General features: G+C 38.7%; 1 protein-coding gene across 1 annotated transcript in view; it reads right to left on the bottom strand.

The window, feature by feature from the left end:
• COL12A1 (collagen type XII alpha 1 chain) overlaps window positions 1-22429 on the bottom strand; it is a 111920-nt gene extending 89491 nt beyond the window's left edge. The window contains exons 1-11 of the mRNA XM_080665369.1: window positions 22338-22429; window positions 19227-19340; window positions 12377-12493; window positions 10183-10326; window positions 9671-9730; window positions 6702-6965; window positions 6360-6524; window positions 5520-5693; window positions 2965-3255; window positions 2137-2739; window positions 634-906 (exon numbers count right to left, since the gene is read on the bottom strand). Of these exons, the coding sequence (XP_080521495.1) occupies window positions 634-906; window positions 2137-2739; window positions 2965-3255; window positions 5520-5693; window positions 6360-6524; window positions 6702-6965; window positions 9671-9730; window positions 10183-10326; window positions 12377-12493; window positions 19227-19299 (2164 nt within the window). The 5' untranslated portion in view covers window positions 19300-19340; window positions 22338-22429. The remainder of the gene's footprint in view (window positions 1-633; window positions 907-2136; window positions 2740-2964; window positions 3256-5519; window positions 5694-6359; window positions 6525-6701; window positions 6966-9670; window positions 9731-10182; window positions 10327-12376; window positions 12494-19226; window positions 19341-22337) is intronic.
• Between the last annotated feature and the right edge of the window lie 349 nt (window positions 22430-22778).

Genomic DNA, 22778 nt, shown 5'->3' with positions numbered 1-22778 from the left:
TACTCATATGAGGTATCCAAAGTATTTAAATCCATAAAAACAGAGAGTAGAATAGTGGTTGCCAAAGGCAGGGAAAGTGGGGAAAGTGGGATACAGGGGTTTATTGTTTAATGGGTATAGAGTTTCAGTGTTGCAATATAAAAAATTTCTGGAGATGGATGTGGTGAGGGTACAACAATATAAATGTCACTGAAAATACATTTAAAAATGGTTGAAATGGTCAATCTTACGTTACATAAATTTTACCACAATTAAAATAGAAAACATTTGGTAATATATATTTATCATTAGATCCATAGATAAGGTAAGGCAGTTTCAAAAGTACTTGAACATGAGACTTTTGAAACATGGGACAGAAAATGCTGGGTAAGCAGTATTTCAAGAGTTAATTCCATAATTATTAACAGTTCTCTATGTCTCTTTTCAAATGCACCAAAAGAAATCTAGGAGTTTTACTTAAAAGTTTTTTTCTCTTTTTAAAAGGGTTTATGTATAGCTGTATTTTAAAGATGCTAAATCTTACAATGGCACTCACAGTTCTGAACTATAAAGCAGATGGTTATTTCAAATGCTAACTTTGTTCCACAATAAGTTCCTAGATTTTGGAAAACAGTGGCAGAAGCCCCCTCACACCTTCTTCGGTGGTCTCCTCTCCAGCCAAGGGAATGCTGAAGCCATCCTCGTACTCTGCCGTCACATTGACCAAGTACAGGGTCTCTGGCTTCAGGTTGTTGAGAACAACGCTGGTGCTCGTCGCTGGCTCCACCACTGTGACCTCATCATCCCCAGTAGCTTCTTTATAGGTGATGTGGTAGGAAAACACATTTTCTCCAGCAGGTGACCAGTTAGTTTTAAAACTGTAAGAAGTCACCTCAGAAAAGCTAAGATCCCTTGGAGGCACATAAGCTAATAAAATAAAATAAAAAGGACATAGTTTAACATTTTTAAATCTATAAAGCAAAAATAGACTTAATGACTACATGTTCCTGAAATGGCTCATAGTCACTTGGGAGAAGAATGACACTGAGGCTTAATAAATATTCTACACATGACCATTGAGAGAAGACCTCTCACAGCCCTACAAGGAGGTCCTGATCATGTGTCTTGACCATACATAATACTAAGTTATAATGTTTAAATGACTAATTAAAATGGAATTTGAATTTTGAGCTTCTTAAGACAAAGAAGTAATGCAATGGTCCTACCCACAATTGGGATTTTAAATAGTAACAGACCTAAGCAAACCATCAAAATGTTCCCATTCATCCCTGGCAATCATATATTAACCTTTGGTGGTAAACAGTTTATTTCAAAGTAATAATAAAGAACATTTTTTCTAACAAAATAATATTTGTTAAACTAAAACCTAGAAAGAGACAGTGTTTAAGGCACACAGCCTGTCCTCAGGGGACATACAAAGACGTTGGAAAGCCAAGAGAGTGTGAGGTTATCAACAAAACAAAGCAGGGAGAGATCAACCAAAGGACTTGTATGCATGCATATAAGCCTAACCAGTGGTCACCGACAACAAGGGGGGTGGGGGCATGCGTGGGGAGGGGTTTGGAATGGGAATGGGGGGATGAGGACAAATATGTGATACCTTAATCAATAAAGAAATTAATTTTAAAAAAAGCAGTACGTATGAATGTCAAATGACTGAAAGTAATGCTATAGCACTAGAACAATTAAGGAAGGCTCAATGAAAGAGATAAGATGAGTAACAATGCTGCAGGGGGGGGAAAGGGGGGAATTTGAACAAATGAAAAAAAAAGAAAGATAGGGAAGTCTGGATGTAAGGAATGATGCACAAAAATGGTCCAGGAAAGGGAATGCATGAAATAATTTAAAGATCCAGGACTATGTTCTAGTTGCCCTTGATTCAAAGGACATAACTCAGCATCCACCACACAGTAGACGCTAAGATCAGAAACATCTCATGACTCTATAAAGCAAAAATGTCTAGGAGAAAGTCATATCTCAGAGTTAAATAAACTAACTTTGACAGTTTTCAATAACATAGGAAAGTTACTTTTTCCTGTCTATAAAAAGAATTGAAGAAGCATATTATCCACAATTTTAAAACCAAAAATTCTTTGTGCACAAAGAGATAACTTTTAATCTACAAAGACTACTAACCTTTTTTCTTTATAGCTGCCAACTCTTGCTCAATTCTAAGGCAGATGGACTGTGTGAGTTCAAAAGATATCCTCTGAAAAGCATCAAAATCTTCTACTGTGAACACATGGGTCTCAGCAGGAGGAGAGGCAATAGCTTCCAATTCTGAGCGGACGGCATCTTTCACACCAACTGCAAAGATTTCAACGTCTGAATTCCTTAGTTTTATAGCAGGATCTCTGAAAGCATCTGAAGATTTGCCATCAGTGATAAGAATCATGACCTTTGGTACGTTGCTTCTTGAACCCTTGCTAGGCACAAATATCTTCTCTCTGACGTAAGTCATTGCTTTCCCAGTGTTTGTAGATCCTCCTCTGTAGGGGAAGGTGTTTATTGCTTCAATTATATCTTCAACTTTGGTGAATTTTTCCAAAGTAAACTCAGTATGAGGATCCCGGCTGTACTGGACAAGGCTTATCTGTACCCTATTTGGTGAAATCTCAAAACTTTTTATGAGAACTTCCAAAAAGGCTCTAACTTTAACAAAGTTGGCAATCCCGATGCTATAGGAACCATCAACCAAAAACACAATATCGGCTTTTATATCCACACCACGTGAGCATTCTGTAAAAAGAAAGAAATAAGGTTCAACAAGTATGAATTAATCATTAAAATATAGCTATCTTGTTTTCTTAGTAAGCATGCTTCTTTCAAAGAAAACTATTGCAAATATGTTGTTTAAAACTAAATCTGAAACTATGTTGTTTAGTTTTAAATCTGAATCAGTAAGACATACTATCAAATGGACCTTCACATATTCCAAACCCAGTGATCCACCTGTTAACTCACCCACTTGAACTTTCATTGGCTGAGTCTTCTCCATTATTGAAACAGGTTCACTAGATGTCAGACCCTTCATGGCTGAAACACTGATCTGGTATTCTGTGTCTGCTGAGAGGTCACGAACACTGAGTGTGGTCGTCTGAGGCCCCACACTCAGAGCATGCTGTCGGCTGCCAGTGGTCATTGGTATAAGGAGGACTTTATAGCCAGTCACTGGGCTTAGAGATGGAGTCCAACTTAGCTTAATGTATTTTGATGAAACTTCCGTGGCAACCAAATTTGAGGGAGGTTCAATAACTAAAAAGTAACAAGCAAAAGTGATTTAAAATAGCGGTATGCAACCCTATTGATTAAGGTCTTTAGGTTTGGACCTTTAATTTCCCTTCTTCCAATTAATCATGAATGTATCAGGAAGAGTTGGCCAACCTTGTTCCACGTCCACCTGTACCCAGCAAACCGAAAGAGACTCAGTGCCAGATTTTTTTCAGGAAGCTGAGAAGCACAGCGGAAAAAACAAAGTCCTTGGAAGAAATTAATGATAGGACATCTGATATCTAATTCTTCTCTGGGACCAAGATTTCCATTTTTGTTTTGGTATTTTACTCATTGCCTTTATTCTCAGATATCAGAGTAGGTACTTGATAAATATTTGTTGAATCAATGACTTCTTACTCAAGTCTTTAGAAAGGTTTTCCCTTTTAATTATACTATGAAAATAAAAACATAATCTTTAAAAAAAAAAACACACCTTATAGTATGCCAAGAAAGATAAACTCAGCAAATCCAAAATGACAGGCTTTTTATTTTAAACAGTTTTATTCCCACTTATTTCAAGGTAAGAAAAATAGTTCAATGATGTTCATAATGCCACCAATGAGAGGTGAAACAATGGTTTACAACATGCATGCTGACAAATATTGAAATCTAAAGAATTTCTATCCTTACTCAATTGAGAACATAGTCGTGTACTTAATAGAAAACATAAAATACTTGAAGATATTTTAGAGAAAATCTTCAAGTTTTTACATTTGTCAATGGAATCAGTTTCCCAGAAGATATAGTTTTAATTTGTACGTCAGCTGCAAGAAGTAGATGATAAAACAAGCACAAATTTTACTCATCATCTCCTCAAAAAGGCAATCAGATGTAGTATTTAAATGATGCCTAAAGAAATAAGAAATGGTGGGAGGGAAGCAATGGATGTGCCAGCTGGAAGTCTGGCCAAATCTTTTGAGTGATTCAGAGATAGTACAGGGAACAGAAATCTCAGGCAAATTTCATCAAGAGCGAGAAGGCCATGAATAACACCTGCCACATGGCCTGCACCCATAAGGGGGGGGGGGGGGGCGGGGGTTCAAACAGTGACAGAGCAAAAGTTTGGCCTTCCCTTAGTACATGCATGCCAGTGAAGATGGAGAGGAATTAGAATGCTTAACAGATTGAGTAAAGAGAGGTTAACTAGAGAAAAGTGGGGTGGAGGATGGATTTTGTACTAATATCGATCAAAAAAGTCACATTTAGGCAGTTAAAGCAAAGAAAAAGATTCGGAACCTATGAAGTAATGAGAAGGAATTCTGAAACAGAATTAGGGCCAATGAACACTGCCAAAATACTTGGAGTTTGGAGATTAAAGAGTTTATGTAATTGAAGATGTAGCTATTTAGAATTTATCTTTAATCACTTGTCAATTCTCAGGCAAAGATGAGATCATGGAACTTGTGACTTTTTAATGCCCAAAAGGATGGTTATGAAATGTCTTCTCTTTCTCCTATATATTCAGAAGCAATAGCTTATAAAAATGGGAAAATTTTCCAGATATGGAAGGATCAAATTGACTGATTTTGAAATATTCTTAAAGCTTTGAAAACATGATGCAAAGTATGATGAAGGAAAACCCATTTCCTTCACCATTTAATAGAAACAGTGTTGCTATTAGTCTAAGTTGCAGAATGCTAAAATTAATGTCTCCCCAGACTGTCAATGTTTAAATCAGAGTATGAGGTAATTAAAGCAAGTACCTGAATAGCATAATTATGTACACTCAACATGTACAAAATGGTATTAAAGAAAAAGAGCAAGTCAAACATCTAAAAATATCTATACTATATTTTTATTGATTTCAGAGAAGAAGGGAGAGGGAGAGATAGAAACATCACTGATGAAAGAGAATCATTGATCATCTTCCTCCTGCACACCCCACACTGGTGATTGAGCCTGCAACCTGGGCATGTACCCTGACTGGGAATCAAACTGTGACCTCCTGGTTCAGAGGTCGACACTCAGTCACTTACTAGTAGCCACACCGACTGGGCTAACAATAATTTTAAGAACTTTACAATGCTAGAAATATTTTATCACTTAATGTTCCACTGAGGGGAAAAAACAGTGCAAATGATATCAACAAGTTGAGTACTAAAATACAATACAAGTGGAGTACACAGTTGGAGAATCACTGGAGGATATGGTTGAGTAAATGTGTCTCCTCCTTGATACTGTAAAGCTATAAATGCTATCAAATAATGAAAAAGGCTAACACATAGAACACTCAGCAGTCCACTCACCTTCTTCTCCACTAATCAATTCACCAAGTTGCTCATCAACACCTGAGCACACCTGGGAGATGATCTCATTCTGAATATCCACAATTGCATCAAAGTTGGCCACGTTGAAAACATGGTTTAGTGAAGGTGTGGAGGCAATTTGTTTGAGTTCTTTTGCATCTGCAGCTTTAATGCCTTAAAAACAACATAAAAGGGATATGGTGAAAAGGGAAATGTGCTGAATTGGGGAAGATCTGTGTTTTCTCAGTCTTGCACAAGTAAAGGCATTTTTAAATTCTTATTCAGTCATAAACCAGGATAGCTTTGCTTCATAACGAATGTGCAACTGTTCAAATGACAAAGACATTTTATAATTTCACATCCAGTGGCCAGCCAAAGATGAAAACGAATGCTTAGCAAAACAGACTGGGCCCTTATCCCAATCATGCCATCATTTGTCCCTGCCATCTGCAAAGATAATACTTTTTTCTTCCAGAGTCCTGAATGAGCTGGATGGAACCCTCTAAATTCTTTAAGGATTACATAATACAGGAAACATAAAAAACACTTAATGATAATACAAGGAGGATCTTTATTAGGATCATTGGCTCAGCATTCTTTGAAAAAGTAGTGGTCTGTCAAAAAGCATGAATACCACCTCACTTGATGCATATGTTAAGGGAGTGGGGTGAGAGAGAAATAGACAAGCCAAAGTTTTACTCAAAAATTATGTGGCTTGATATTACATTATAAAATACAATAACATTTTTACAGCATCCTTCCCTGAGGACTCAAGCCTTCATCTTCCTAAGCGTTAAGTATTGAAAAGTTCCAAAATGAAAATAACCAAACTTGGCCTACCCAAAGAGAAAACTTCCACCCCGATACTGCGAAGCTCTCTGGCTGGAACTTCCACTTCATCCTGGGATTTGCCATCCGTAATAATAATTGCCACTTTAGGAAAGCCAACTCTTGCTCCAGCAGATTCCGTGAAAGTATTTTTAATTAGATAATCAATGGCATCCCCTGAAATGAAAGACAATACTATATTTACTCACCCTGCACTATACAATTTTGCGCAAGTCAAAAACAATGTGATTGATTTAAAAATTATTTAACACATGATAATCGTGCAATGCTTCATTTCTTTCCCAAACAGGTCTTTCATTTATTTTCAACAATAACAACATTTGGAAAACATACCTGTCATTGTGTTGCCACCTTTGTATGGGATTTTTTTAATTGCGGCAAGAAGCTCATCCCTTTGGTAGTACTGGTTTAAGTTAAATTCGGTCCTGGTATCAGAGCTGTACTGAATGACTCCAACCCTTGTCTTCTCTTCCCCAATGTCAAAAGCAGACACGAGAGCAGCAATAAAGTCTAAAATGTACTTGAAATTATTTCTTCCCACACTCCATGAGCCATCCACGAGGAACACTAAATCAGTCCAGGCACTGACAGAGCATTCTGAAACACATTTGAGATATTTTTAAGTGATGTGTTATTAAATCTATCCATCATAAAAGAAGTACAAACTCACTTTTGCCAAAATGTTGGCTCCTCAAATCATTTTGTTCATTAGGACATATTCACATGGTCTTCACCCACAACTGACATGCACAAGAGAATATAAAATTTTATTAGCACACATAGAAGCATTTTCAGTGCCTTCACGCATTTATGGAACTATATGTCTTTAAATTGCTAAATAAGAAATGCAAGAACAGATAAACATATAGATGACCTACTCTCCAAGGGCATGTGACTCTAGTATTTATGCTATAAACCTATCTATTTTTATAGACTATGTCCTCACTTCTCTTTTCTCCAAGTAAAAATTATATCTCCCTGTATTCATCTGGGAGATTTAAAAAAGAAATGTAAGCAAAGTGTTTTTACTCCTTGGTATTTAGCAATAAATGAATACAAAACAATTGCTGTACCATTCAAGCAAATGCAGTTGAGTTGAAGAAATGAGCAAATCTTTTAACATTCTCCTGCATTTTACAATATAATTGTCTGAAGTTTGCAGTGGGTTTGTCTGGAGTGTTCATAACTCTAACAGGAGTAAAAACAAGCATAAATATGATGCAAGATAGCTATAATATCTTGTTGTCCTAATTATCAATGTATTTGAATTCGATAACTAAAATCTACTTTTACTAAACAAAGACAGGGAAGAATTATAATTCAAAAGCAAAAATGCACGTGGTATCTTTAAATTACTAAAATGCTTTTACAACTCTCTGTGGTCATGAGGAACAGGTTGGTTTTCATGAAAACCTGTATTCACAAAGCAACACTGGGTGAATTTTTTTTTTTAATATATTTTATTGATTTTTTACAGATAGGAAGGGAGAGGGACAGAGAGTTAGAAACATCGATGAGAGAGAAACATCGATCAGCTGCCTCCTGCACACCCCCCACTGGGGACGTGCCTGCAACCAAGGTACATGCCCTTGACCGGAATCGAACCTGGGACCTTTCAGTCCGCAGGCTGACGCTCTATCCACTGAGCCAAACCGGTTTCGGCACTGGGTGAATTTTTTGAAGATGTTTTTGTTCTTATAGTCACTTTTTAAAATATATATATATAATTAATTCCAGAGAGGAAGGGAGAGGGAGAGATATATAGAAATATCAATGATGAGAGAGAATCATTGATAGGCTGCCTCCGGCACACCCCCTACTGGGGATCGAGCCAACCTAGGCATGTGCCCTTGACCATAATCGAACCTGGGAGCCTTCAGTCCACAGGCCAATGCTCTATCCACTGAGCAAAACCAGCTAGGGCTGATGGATGATTAAAATAAGGATTTGCCTTGGAAGAGGAAGAAAATACAAGCTGCATGCCCAAATAATTTTTGCACACTATTTAATGAGCCAATTTAAGTCTATTGAAAAGTCAATATTTGGCAGAATGCTTTGATCTAAAATAAATATGATGGTTCAGGGGAAATATTAGCATTGTCATTACATACTTCATTTCAGTTTATTAGACATCAGAAAGAATAATGAACAGTGATCTAGAACAAAAAATTCCAAATAAAGGAGACTTTGTGTTCGTAATCTTTTTTATTGTCTCCTGGGACATAAGTTCAACTTTTACAAGGTAGCAAAATTAGAAGTCCAAAAGACCCCTAAGGGTCCATTCCACAAGTCAGACAAAGCAGTATAAAACAAAAGGAGGCAAAACCTAGACTAAATAAAATTGCTTTCATTTTATTACAAATGTTCCAACTTATCAGTTATATCTTACAGAGATTCTGTAAAGGCTACAACTGCCATCAACTAAAGTCATGTAAGTACCCTGGACATGAGCATAACATATACACAGACCTGGAAATACATTTTCATGGCAATGGAATTGCTTAAAACACTATGAGGGCATCTCTCTTCTGTTCCAGCCTTATATTTCTCATATAACCCTAAGCTGCCACCTATTTCTATCCGTTTATCTTTGAGATAATGAGTTTAGTCCAGTGATGAGGTTTGTTTCTCACTTACTGCCAAAATCCTTCAGGAAAATTTGGACATACACAAATTCAAAACACCCCCAGTAAAAAGAATCCTATATAATAAGAGGCTAATATGCAAATTGACTGAATGTAGGAACAACTGGTAGGTCGTTATGATGCACACTGACCACCAGGCAGACGCTCAATGCAGGAGCTGCCCCCGGTGGTCAGTGTGCTCCCACAGGGGGAGCACCACTCAGCCGACTCACCACTAGTGAGCGCAGCGGCGGTGGCAAGAGCCTTTCCTGCCTCGCAGGCAGGCAGTAAGGAGCAAGGGGTCCCAGACTGTGAGAGCCCCAGACTGCGAGAGGGATTGGGCCTAAGCCAGCAGGCAGACATCCCTCAAGGGGTCCAGGACTGCAAGAGGGTGCAGGCCGGGCTGAAGGACCCTCCCCTCCCCCCCCCCCCCCCGCCCAGTGCACAAATGTCCTCTAGTATTTAATAAATAAAGTGAAAATTTGGCTAGAAAGTCAAAACATAGATATTATAACTACTTAGTCATATATTACTATTTTATTGCCTATAGTTCTAGATAAAGCTTATAGAAAATAATATAAAAATAAGATCAGACTATGTATACAATTGAGACATCTCCTTCATATTACATTTATGACTTCTACAAATCCAAGCAAAAATATTAAGAGAAATACTTACTTTGTATCTCAGTTTTTCCAGGTTTCTTCTCCCCTGGCTTCGTAGGACCACCTGTTTGAACTGAGTCAAAAGCCTGATTATTATTTGAACCCATACAAATACTTCCTAAAAGTAAAATACATATATTGTCTTTCACCATTGTCTTTCAAATGAATGGTCCATGCCTAGCTGGTCGTAGAATACAGCCAAATAAGTATTTCCGTGCAACTAACTCATTTTTATTGAGTATTAGATATATTTCAAAAAGACATTAACTTTGTTGGTTGGCAAACTTTAATGTTTTTAATAGTTTTCATTCATAACATTCCTAATGATTCCAGAGACCAAGCTTATAAATCAAGAATGAGTTATTCGTATCCACTAATAACTAGGATCATAAAAATGACTATTCTAGGAAGAATAGTTAATAATGATATAAATTAACTCTTCATGGTAACAGATTAAATGTGAAAGTGGGAGAAACCTTCTGCAAAAATATTAAAAGAATAAAAGTACTTTATATGTGCGCTTACTTGTTAGTTGACCTATAACTGGTACACTTTCTTCTACTTCATCATATGAAGTGATTGTCACCACATACTCTATTTCAGGTATTAGATCTGATAATAAAGTTTCAGTGGTATCAGCTGCAAGGGTAAATTCTTTAGTTGGCCCATCTGGAAATATAGAAAGGAATATATGAATGCAACAAAACATTTTTACATATAATACAATATAATGTAATCCTCAGATATACAGAAAATCTGAAAAATTCAATATATATTATTTTTCAGAACACCCAAACATTATGTTTTACTGTTCTTCAAAATCAAAACTTTGAATTCTAGGAACTCAATAAATAGACTTGTTACAAGCATATCCAATATTCGTTTGAGGACTTAAAAAGTCCTCTAGATTAAAGATATTCCAGAACAGCAAACCAAAAATCTCTTATTATTTTGGAAGACTAACGATAGATAACAAAATTTTTTATAAATGAGATATAAAGTAGGAAATAATTTAATATTAAAGTATGCATTGGAGGAGAGCAGAGAAAGCAAAAAAAAGGGGGGGGGGAATGAAAATCGGCTCCTGGAAAACAAACCCCACAGGCTAAAATTAACCTCTACTGGGAGACAATTAGTGTGGAGGCAATGCATCCTCCATACTCAAAAGGGTGCATACCTTAATGGGTAACAACCACTCCTCTGAATTCACTAGATAGCAAACGCTTCAAGGCACAGTATGCATAGTGTTTATTTACATATTAACAATTTTTATACTTCTTTCTAGATTATGTTAAATTTCAAATCAATCAGGAAATACAGTAGTTCCAAAGGGCTAAGTGCCCATTAAGATTTTTAAATTATCTTAAAATTTCATCAAAACATAATCAAAAAAGGTAACAGATGTAACAGAACTCTGAAAAGTGCTCTTGGTTTTCTGTAGAACATTGCAGAACCAACTAGGGCCCTCATGGAACAGGAAGACACCAGGGCTCTGCTATGTTGGGTGGTCCTAGTACCAGCTTGGGGAATTTAGGAGTCAGTGATTTACAACATCTGGAAACAGAATGGATGCCTTTTCAACTGCTTTTCTGTTTTGGAATGAATGAATTAGTTGACTACAAATATATGTGGGGAGAAAGGATTCAAAGAAAAAGTAAATTCTTGACCTCTTTTTTAAGTTCTCAGATCATATTAAAAAACAGTTTCCCAATTCCCTGTTAAATCAGCATTTAAAATAATTGGTATTTTTGATTTATTTTTTTAAATATATTTTAATGATATTTTACAGAGAGGAAGAGAGAGGAGAGGGATAGAGAGCTAGAAACATCGATGAGAGAGAAACATCGATCAGCTGCCTCCTGCACACCTCCTACTGGGGATGTGCCCGCAACCAAGGTACATGCCCTTGACCGGAATCGAACCTGGGACCTTTCAAGTCCGCAGGCCGACGCTCTATCCACTGAGCCAAACCGGTTTCGGCAAAAAAATAATTGGTATTTTTTAAAGCCATAAATAAACACAGATGATAAGTTATGTTGACATCATCCATCTCTAATGTCAGTCTATCAAGTCTATCAAGACTTGATCCTATCACTTGGACGGTGTTAGTGAAAATAGTGATTTTTTCCCATTCAATGTTAGAACTAAAAGTTAATCAGCAGAGATTGGTTCCCCACACTTGGGCAACATCATGAACACTAAATATAACTCTTGAGAAACAAAGCCATTTTTTTTTTTTTAGACACTTAGCCTGGGATCTATAGAATCCACACAAAGTAAATTCTTATCTTTTGTCATAGTAGCTCACCATTATCCCAGAATAATAAAATTCCCTGAGTACTGAAGTGTGTAGGACATGGGGTAAGGTATAGCAACTCACTCTATCACTTGATACTTTACATGTTGAATATTAACTAATTCAAGAAGAATGTTAAGAAGTAAAAACTATTTTATAAAATCAAAGATGACCAGCAATATTCTGATCAGTTTAAAAAACAAAGTCCACTTTTAATAACAACAGCTTAGCACAGCAAACCATGTTAATGAAGCTCAACACTATAAAAATATAACAGTGAGTACTAGACTGAGCCCACCAAATACTTGGTGACATTGGCTAAATCTATCAGGTTTTCTAAATCTCAGATTCTTCATAATAAAATGAAAAGAGGGGAAAAGACTGCATTATATTATCTTTAATGTTCCTAACAATAAAACTTACCTGTTGTAGGATCCACTGTTATTCTATAACCCACAATTGGATCAGCTGGTCTTTCCCATGACATATGAACAGTATTTTCATCTATTATTTTAAAATTCAAGTCTGAAGGTGGGTCAACTGCAAAAGAGAGAGTGCCTATCAGTTACATTTTCCAATTTCAGAAAATGGTCAATTTAATTAATAAGAATTGTGTTGAGCAAAGCTTACTAAATTGTCTTTGCATAAATTTGTTTCCAACAAATATAAAATATATCTTGTTGGATAAGAATAAAATTAAAAGCTGACAAGATATGACAAAACATCAGAGAGTATACATATTACAGAAGACAGCACAAAACACTTTTGATTCTTGAGTTGCTAGGTCATCCAAGAATGGCCAGCAAAATCAAGCATACTAGAAACATATTTGGATACAAGTACATACAAGTACAATGAGATCACATATAATAACCACATATGCAAACAATTCACATAACAATTAAAAGAATTTCAATACATGCTGAGTGCAATTTGAATAAGCATGCCATATCACGACCTGCTTACAACCATAGAACTTCATTTAGAACATTGACACAATACTTTTTTTCCATAATGTGGAAAAGAATCAATGATATTTTTGGTTCATTCTCTGCATCCAAGTCTTGCTATTAATTTTTGTTTGACACATCTCAATCTGTGGCAGAGATGAAACTATATTTTAATGAAAAGATGGAATAATGGGAAATTTAGCACTGTTACGTTTCACAAGGAAATATACATTTAATGTATATTCATACAAACAAATATTTAGATAGTAATGAGATGTTAATAATGTATAAATAGATAAAGAGTGATAAATAGATGTTTATAAAAGGAATATTCTGCCCGTTTACACCAATTTGCTGTATGTTTCCAAGGTGTAAACCAACACTGTTCTTTTCCTTTGCAGCAGGCGTACTCCATACTAGAAATGGCATTTTAAATTAAAATGCCAGTATGGCCCTCTACAAAACAATGGTTAATTATGAAAAGACAACATCAATGTATATTTACGGACATTTATTTACAGAACTTAAAGAAAACAGTGAAGAAGGATCAGCAATCTGGAGACATGACTGTGCATAAAAACTTGGAGAAGTCAATGAAAGGAATAACCGAAAAGTACAGAAAGAAACAGTTTACATACAAAACTGTACAGCATCATGCATGTGTCAATGAAATGTTGACTGGTTTTTAGTTTCCCACAATAAACAAAAGCCTCCATGTACAATAGTCATTACACAAAGACGTTTCAGAAATATTTTATAATGATATTCTCTCTGCAATGTTCATGCCTCATCATGCAGCATTGTACTGACTCACTGTCAGTGCATGGTCAATGCATTACAAACTATTACTCTTGAAGCAGATTCACAAAGTAAGAAGACTTTCAGCCATACTCTTGTTAAAGTATTTAAGTCTGAACATATTCCTGTGAGTCAGAATTTTTGAGAGATTAAAATCTCTTTGTAGGTTTTCACAGAGGTCAATTGAAATACAGCAGTAGCTTTGAGACATGAGTCATAGAATTTAACTGGGGTTAGCAATTTATGTAATATTAATACGTTTTAATGGAAATAAGATAAAGTAAGCAAACGTTTGCTTTAATAAACTGCTGCTTACAACTGTAGGAGATGGCTTTTTGTTTTTATTGGATACACTAGTAATGGAACGAATGTTATTTTCTTACTATCCATACACAGGCAGTGAGATTAGACTATTAATCTACATGCATAGTTTAATTATCCAGCATTCTGCTCTCCATTACCGTATTGTGAGGTTCAGCTGCCATCATCACTTAGTATAACAAGCATGCAACAAATGTTAATAGGACAATAGCTATTAAGAATATCATTATAAAATATTGTTCCAGTAGCAATGGCTCAGGACAAATTTAATGCAAAGGCAGACACAACTGGCCTGAGCATGCTTTAAAAAAAATCAGTACATGGAAAAACAGTACCACCAACCTTGTAGGGAAATTGACCTGAAGCGGCAGACATTAGGTTAAAACTGCTGAAGGGCAGCAGCGGCCCACCTTGTTGATTTCCAAATGACCAGGATTCCAGAAAAACTGAAAAATTGACTGTTGGGAAAAGTCTTTAACATTTCAGAGGAATTTAAGGTGTTCATAGAAACTCAGATGTGGTACTTAGGAATCAAAAGTAAGAAAGACTGGCCAACCAGCATGTGTACAAAGACAGCCCACCCCACTTTTCCTCTTGCCACTTTTTTCACATATAAAACCTTTCAGGATTGTCATGTTATGTATACATTTTTTTATTTGTTTTCTTTTTTTCTTTTTCTTTTTGTAAAAAAGGTAACAACTTAAATCAATGCAAAATGTATTTTCATTCATTTTTAAAAATATTTTCTTTTACATAAAAATAATTCACAACTGCCCTTGTATTGTCACAAGCAGCACCTGTGTTCCTTGAAACACTTTATAATTGTCTCTTTTTCTTCTCATAACAACCCAGCATGGTGGCCCTTATTATCCCAGTTTCATAGATCAGTCAGTGAAATTGAGGGGTTAACACAGCTAATGAGCAGCAAAACTTTGATCCCATGATCTGACTCAGCACATACAATTTTCTTCCATACTGAGTTAAATGTAAAGAATAAGAAATATTTGAGTAAAAGATTAACTTTAAAAAACAATATTTAAGCATAGTTAACTATTAATATATACATATATTTCTCTATTTTATAAAAACCATTATTTGATGCCTATTCAATAATAAATATATGATACTCATATATCTCCAAATTCTTTACACACTTGGTCAAGCAATTTTAAAACTAAAATGTCTGTCTTGATATATAATTTTTTTAAATAATGTTTTTAATTATGGCACCTAAAAGGAAGAAACATCCAAAAATTTACCAGAGGTGGATGGATGGATGAATGAGAAGATGGACAGGTAAGAGTGGAATAGCCTAAGTTTTGGCAAGTATATAAAATGTGTTGAATATAAAGAAAAACTCAGAAAACACTACAAATAATAATATTGATAAACTAGTAAGAATTTTAATCTAATCTTTGTGATAATAACACTGAAATGATGCTAAAGTGCTATAATGACAGAGAACTTTAGAAATGTGCAAAGAATGATTTTACTATATTCAATAGGCTTTCATTTAAGTTTTCCATCCAAAGTTAGTACAAATTTAATAATTTTGTCATGATATAGTTGTTAATTTCATTTATGTTTCTAAAATAACCACTTGAAAAGTTAATGTTTCAGACAAGTAATGAATCCTTTGTGCACATTATGTAATGTGTTCCCTCATTAAACTAGCTAGGTTGACCAATTTTTGAACAAGAAAGAAGCACGGTGTGGGCAAACTAGTGCTAAATCGGGACTAGAAAACCTGGGTCTTGTCGTCCTAATTAACTATGTTAATTGACTGAATTATTCAGCCTCCGTGTCCTCATTTTTTCATGTGGTAGAGGAGAAAATTAGAATAGATGATCTATGAGTTCTCCTCTAGTTTGAAATTTCTGATACAAGTTTGACACAGAATTATATAAATATATATTAATTAGCCTCTTAATCTAAACACAAGATAATTAAAGCTTATGGCCTCAACTCACTAATGAATTGGTAATATCAAATTGTTCATTATATATTACTAGAGGCCTGGCGCACGAATTCATGCACGGGTTGGAAGGACCAGCCAGGGGAGGGGGGAGGGGCCACAGACAGTTGGCAGGCCGGCCCCACCCCCTGGTAAAACTCCTGGTCGAACTCCCAGTCAAACTCCCAGTTGAGGGGACAATTTGCATATTAGCCTTTTATTATATAGGATAATTCTAGATCATGCAAAGTACTGGCCAAGTGACAAGGTTAATAAAGTCTATGCTGTATCTAAAAATTACAAACAGTAAAGGCAAAAAAATCACTTTCACCCTTATTTTTATAGGATTAACTACTGTATTATGAGAAATAAAGTTCCTTGTATAAGTAGGTAGAAGGAGAACAATATAAAGGTTATTCCACTTATAAAAAAGGAGAAATGCAAAAAGTGAATGTCAAATCTTTTAAATAATTATTAAAAAGTATTGGGCTTTCAACATATAAAAAATTAAGTAAGTATAAATTGATTGGAAAACAGTAGAAATATAAAAATATAAGTATGACTTGCAAAAGGGAAAGTAAAGTAACTATGGCTACTTTAAACTAAAATTAAAATGGCATAGCAGGAAACAGGGGTGCAAGTTAAAATTTTGAAATGTCCCCAACAGTAATATTTCAAAGAAATTCTGTTCTAGCCCATTGTCCCCAGAAAGGTTTTGGCCACAAATTTTGTTAGCCTTTCACAGGCTCCTAGGACCATTAGTTGGTCATTAGCACAGAAGCTGTGCTGTCCAGAACAGGAGCCACCAGCCACATGTGGTTCTCAAGCACTTGAAACGTGGCCAGTCCAAAATGAAATGCACTGTAAGCTTAAAATACACACTCAACTTCAAAGACTAAGTACAAAAAATGTAAAATATTTTACTAATAATTTCTATATTGATTATATGTTGAAATGATAATGTGATATTATTAGGATACATAAAGTTATCCTATATAATAAAAGGGTAATATGCAAATTGACTCCAATGGCAGAATGACCAGAACGACCTCTGGACCAGCCACTATGAGGCGCACTGACCACCTCTTGGTCCTTTTCCCTGGCCGGCAGGCTCCAATCACCCAATGGTGAAGGGGGAACCAGTGGTGGGTGGCGGTGGGGGGCTGGGCCAGCTGTAGGCAGCTGGAGAAGATAGCCCTGATTGCAGGCCAGGCCTAGGGACAAATTTCGTGCACTGGGCCTCTAGTGTTAAATATATTATAAAAATTAGTATCTCTTGTTTCTTTCTCCTTTTTTAATGTGACAACCAGAAAATTGTAAGTTATACATGTGGCTTGCATTTGTGGCTCTCAATATATTTCTATTTAACAATTCCAAACTAGAAAATAAAGAAAACAAAAAGAATCCTATTAAAATTATTAAATGCTTATGTAAGGGGATGAGAGACAAGAAAAGACACAGCTTAAGAAAGAGCTGTACCATGTGGAAATAAATACAAATTAAAAAGACAAAATGTGAGAAATGTAAAAATAATCAGTAAAAGATAATAAAATGTTCTTTTGAACTGTGCTTTGCTAACCAGCCATTATCCAATTCAGAATTGATTATTTTCCACTTACATCATTTCCAATCTAATTATTTTCCTAAGATTCTCAAATCTTTCTGATTTTCAAATAACTATTTTCTTAATGAGCAATAACTAGGCCACTTCAGTGAATTATCTAAAAATATCTTTAGTAGGGCTCCCAGAGTTCCTCAAATAAACTTCCTTCCTAACAATGAAACAGAGAGGAACATTAAAGGCAACCTCATCTGAACATGATTTCACAGAGGCCACTCTGAAAAGCCCCTCCATTCACAAAATATTCATCAGCTAAAACGAGCCAGCAAGTTTCTGTCACTTTTCTAAACATACCATACATTTTAGAGACTCTGCTTTTCCTAATCTTCATTTTTTTGTACCTGCAATCTTGAAGTAGAAAATCAAACACAATAGAAAGTTTTGAAAATCTCAGTGTTGCCATGAAATAGCTTTACAACTCTACAGAAGCAGAGTTCACCCTGAACTTCCACAACTGGCCCATGCAGAGTATTTCTTTTTCCCTTAACTCCATCAGGGGCATTTCTTTATTGAAAAAGAAGAAAAATATTAATTTGTCTTTTATGGTATTACTCCATTCACCTTACAGGACAAAAAACAAAAAAAAACAAACCTAGTTTGTCAGGTTTCCCATGATAATTTAGGGCATACAGAAGCCCTCACTGGGTTAATATATAGAAATGGCTTCTTTAGCAAATAGTGAGAAATGAAGGCGTCAAGTGCACACAAGAAAAAGAAGTGAGGTGGAGAATCTATCAGAAGCCCTTCGTCTTCCAGAGGGCGAGGTCATCAGAGCCATTTTGCAGACCTTGGGGTCAAGGCTACCCATCTCCCAGCCCCTGACCAACTCCATGCGCGGGTCTGATGCTGGAAGCAAGAGGGAGAGGGAGGTGGTGCCCAGCTGGCCTGGCGCCCGCTGGCTTCCTGGATTGGGAACTTTGGCCCAGACCCAACCTTTCTGCTGGGCCGGGGCCACGAGCCTCCGAGCCCCGCGAACCAAACAAGCAACAACCCTGCGCCACGCGAACACAATCCGGGTCCAGGATCTCTACTTGCCACCCATCCCCTGGGGGTCTGGCTGCTACCTCACTTGTCTGCACCATTCGACACTCCGACTGAGATGCCGACGCCCACAAAACACACAGACGCACAGAGCCGGCGCGGTTGGAGTCTTTTATTTTGTGCCGTCACCAAGGTCGCGGCCCAAGCCTGGTGGTTACCAGCTACTCGGTCGGGGGAGCCCATCCTCGCACCAGGGCTCCTGGGTAGCACCTGGAGGCATCCTGTCTGTAGACATGGGAGCAGCCGTCGCCCCCTCACCGACGGACAGCTGGTCCTCTTGGAAGGCCGCAGTGCAGGGGGCAGTGTGGACAGCACACCGCAGAGACAAGCGCAAGGAGACCACACAGCACTGTACGGAATGGATTAGGCAGAATACGAAAGAGCTGCACTTGAGAGCTGAGAAATGGACAAACCTCAGTAGAAGAGGGAGTTTCTCTGGAGGAGAGAAACCCCTGGAGAAAAAGAGAAGGTGCGGGGAAACAGAACAAGCTACAGAAGGAAGATTCACTTGTTCTTTTTTTTTTTTTTTTTTTTTTTTTCTATAATTCTGCATTGTCCCTGGGGGAGGGTGAAGGAAGAGTCTTTTACCTTCTGCCTCAGTGGAAGACAGGAGCAGGGCGGCACCCAGGATGGCGAGCGCTGGGGGAAGCCTGGTCTTCATGCTTGGCCTGGGCCTCGGAGCTCACAGCCACATGAAGGGATCTGAGGGAGGAAGCAGTCACTGCATCAGAACCGGGTCTGGGCAGGCCTAGAACCAGGTTAGAACTGGAGCCTGGTCCTGGGCCAGGACCCAACCAGATGGGCCTTGATAACCACCAGCGTGTAATGAATGGGCTTATTGTGGAGCGGTGGAAGTCAAGTTCATCTAGAGCAGTTTAATCATGGCACTATGAGGGAGTTCACGTTTAAAGAGGGTCCTGTTTCCTGGAGGTGGGTCCTGCTGAGCATCCAGGGTGAAAGCCTTACCAGACCCCACATGACTTCACCCTGCCTGGGTGATGGCTAATTCAGAGGTCATTTTATCCCTGACTCAACCAAATGTCTCTTCCAGCTGGGGATTTTATTTGGCCCGCCACTTTTTCCTAGCTGCTGAACTCTTTAGGTAACTGTACTTTAGTGGTCTCAGGGTAATTTGGAAAAGTGTAATAAACCTCTTTTACTCTCTTTTTTCTTCATTTTGTTCTGCCTACAAATATGCAGCTCTTTAGTTCTGAAATGGATTATACAGAAATATGAAAGATCCCCTACTAGCTGTGTTGTCTTCACGTCTAATAAATCCTTCACCCAAAATTAGGGGAAAACAATTCTAAAATACATAATAAATAAGGGACATGCAATAGAAGAGACAAAACACTCCTGTTTCCCAAAGATATTTTTTATAAAAATTCTCAGTAATAATTAATCTTTTCATTTAACTGTTCATTTATCCCAGAAGATTACAGGTATGTGTTCTCCAGAGAAGAATATGTCCTATTCTGATTTTTCCTGACTTAATAACTAGATTATTAATTCCTTAAAGACAAAGGGTCTTATTCATCTTTTGTGGTCCCCAGCACACAGTAGGTGCTTAACCCATGAGGGTAGAAGGGAATCTTCTAAAACATTCTAAGGTCCAATCCAGAGACAAAAGCTGCTAGCAATGAACTGAACTGGGAAGCTGCCAGAGGTAAAACATAAAAAGAGAGTTGACTCTGGATACATAAATTATTGTAAGGGCAACAAACTAGGCCTCATGCTCGGGAATCCAAAAATGAGCCAAAGGTCGAGCCCTCTCTGAGCAAAGAACCTGACAAGCTCCAACCAGGTCTTTCCAAATAATTGGCACAATGTATTAGGGCAGCTTTCCTCGGCCTGAGTGTAAATTGCATTTTAAATGTCTGCTAAGCAGGCATGCCAAATTTGCCCGGAGCACTTGTTTTATGAAGCCAAAATTAAGATGTTGGCACTGCTCTGGAGATCCAAAGGCTCTAGCAATTTCTTTCTCCCTAATTAACAACTGTTTGACATTTCTAACCCTCTTCTACATCAGTGAAAAGCAAGAAGTGAAACTGGCCTATTGTTCCCATCATCTGGCCTTTACTTTGCTATAATAATTTCCAACTCAGTTGGCAGTCGTGCTCGCGAAAAGTTAAAGGCTGACAATCTACCCACCGAAAAGCTGTGTGCAGATATTTTTTAAAACCGCTAGTCTCCACCAAAAAAAAAAAAAAGAAGAAGAAGAGAGCAGTGGAGGCACTTTTGTCTGGGTCTAGAGCGCCACCTATCGGCTTCCTTTTTTAGTGGCAAGAATGAATCACATTGCGGCCGAGTATCTATCTGAACATACAGTCAGTTCATCCAACCAGCCAGGCATTCGTCCATATGTCTTTTTCTTTTCCTTTTCCTTTTTTTTTTTTTTTAGCTTTCTCTCCTTTTAGCCAAAACATTTACCTGAATGCTTAGCAACACTTCATTGAGCATTCTCAGACATAAATGTCTGAAAGCTGCCGTCCCTACGTGGCAGCAAGGATTCCCTCACTTCACCCTCATGAATGAAAATGAGTCATTTGGGGGGCGAAGGGGGGTAGAGGGGGGAGTCTTAAGGGATACGTCTCCTTCTGCCTATTTGCCCCCTCCCAACCCCGGTGGAAGAGGCCAGTTCCTTAACTTAAAGTTTAAAATGGAAATAAAACCTCCCCCCTCCCATCCCGCGGAGGTCCCTCTAGAACCTCTGCTTGTCATCTACCCACCGCTACCTTGACAATAGTTGGCCAAGGGCGAGTTTAGCGCTCATTTCCTTTCTTGCCCCCTCCCACTCCCAGCGTACCAGCACACTTTAGATGGTCCCGGTTGAGGTGGGGGGCAGGGGTTCCTGGAAAGCCCCAAATGGTCACCTGAGGTCCTGAGGATGCTGGATCTGAAGTACCTTTTCTGTTCCCTGGCTCCCGGTCTCCGATCCGTAAATGAACCCGGCGCCCACACTCTCTGATCCCTACAGTCTCTAGGATTTGGGATGGAAACTACCTAAGAGGTTCCACTGACCCTGCGTAGGGCCTCCACCAATGCACTCGGGAAGAAGTCGGGAGAGGGAGCTTTCTCCAGAGGCTCGGGAAATCCGGCCAACGCTGAGTTCCCTAGAACTAGACTAACCCGCCATCTCGGACGCTTTGAAAAGCAGAGGAACGAGCCAGAACACTCGACCAGGAATCTGTCTCAAGATGCCACACACACCCGCGCAGCCACGACCGACGAGCTGCAGAGCACTCAGCCGGCCCTCCAAAGAATTCCACACCATGCGTCACCAAAATACCTTCCCTGCGCCCGGGCTGCACGACGGCACCCCGGCAAAACTGCAGGCGCGAGACAATGAGGGACCGGTGGCCACAACACCGGGCGCACCTTCGTTGAAATCGACAGCACCTATAGATTAAATTGCTCTACAAAGAGAAACACTGATCAGGGTACTGGACGCACACACCGCCGCCTGCATCCGCTCTTAAGAAAAGCTACAATTCTTCCTCTCTCAAAGATACAAATGAATCACAAAACCCAAATATACCTGGCAAATCTCAGGCACATCTCCACACTTACAAGTCCAAACGGTCCTCGCCCGGGATCCTTAATGGCTTAGGGCGGAGCAAGCAGCAGGCTAGAAGCAAGTTTCCCTCGTTATCGTTGGGAGGGATGGGGCCAGAGAAAAGGGCTGGAAGCCGAACCGACCTGAGACGGCTGGGATCCAGGTACAGGCAGCGGCAGCGGCGGCTTTCCGACGCCGTGGAAGATTGCGCTCGCGGCGACCCCACCACGCCCGGACAACTGGCGAAGCGCTCCGGGAGCACCTGGCGGCTGCCGAGAGTTGGGTAGCGTCAGGGACACCTGGAAGGAGGAGGAGAAGGAGGAGGATCCCGGCAAGAGCGGCTGGAGCGACTGAACGGGCGGAGACGGCAAGGGGACCGCAGCTGCCGGCGCACGGACGCGTCTGGGGCGGCTCGCCTTCGTCGAGTGGGAAGAGGCTCCGCGCCGCGGGCTACTTAATAGAGGGCTGTTCCCAGCTCTCAGTTTACTCGGTTACGAAACGCCTGGGAAGGTGGACGGCTGCCACGGGGTGATGTATGTTCCTCCGGCGGTGAAGGAGGTCTACTTTTGGGAACGTGTGCATAC

The sequence above is a fragment of the Plecotus auritus genome (genome assembly GCF_963455305.1).
Source record: "Plecotus auritus genome assembly, chromosome: 4".
Lineage (NCBI taxonomy): Eukaryota > Metazoa > Chordata > Mammalia > Chiroptera > Vespertilionidae > Plecotus > Plecotus auritus.
This window is presented reverse-complemented; position numbering and strand designations above follow the sequence as displayed.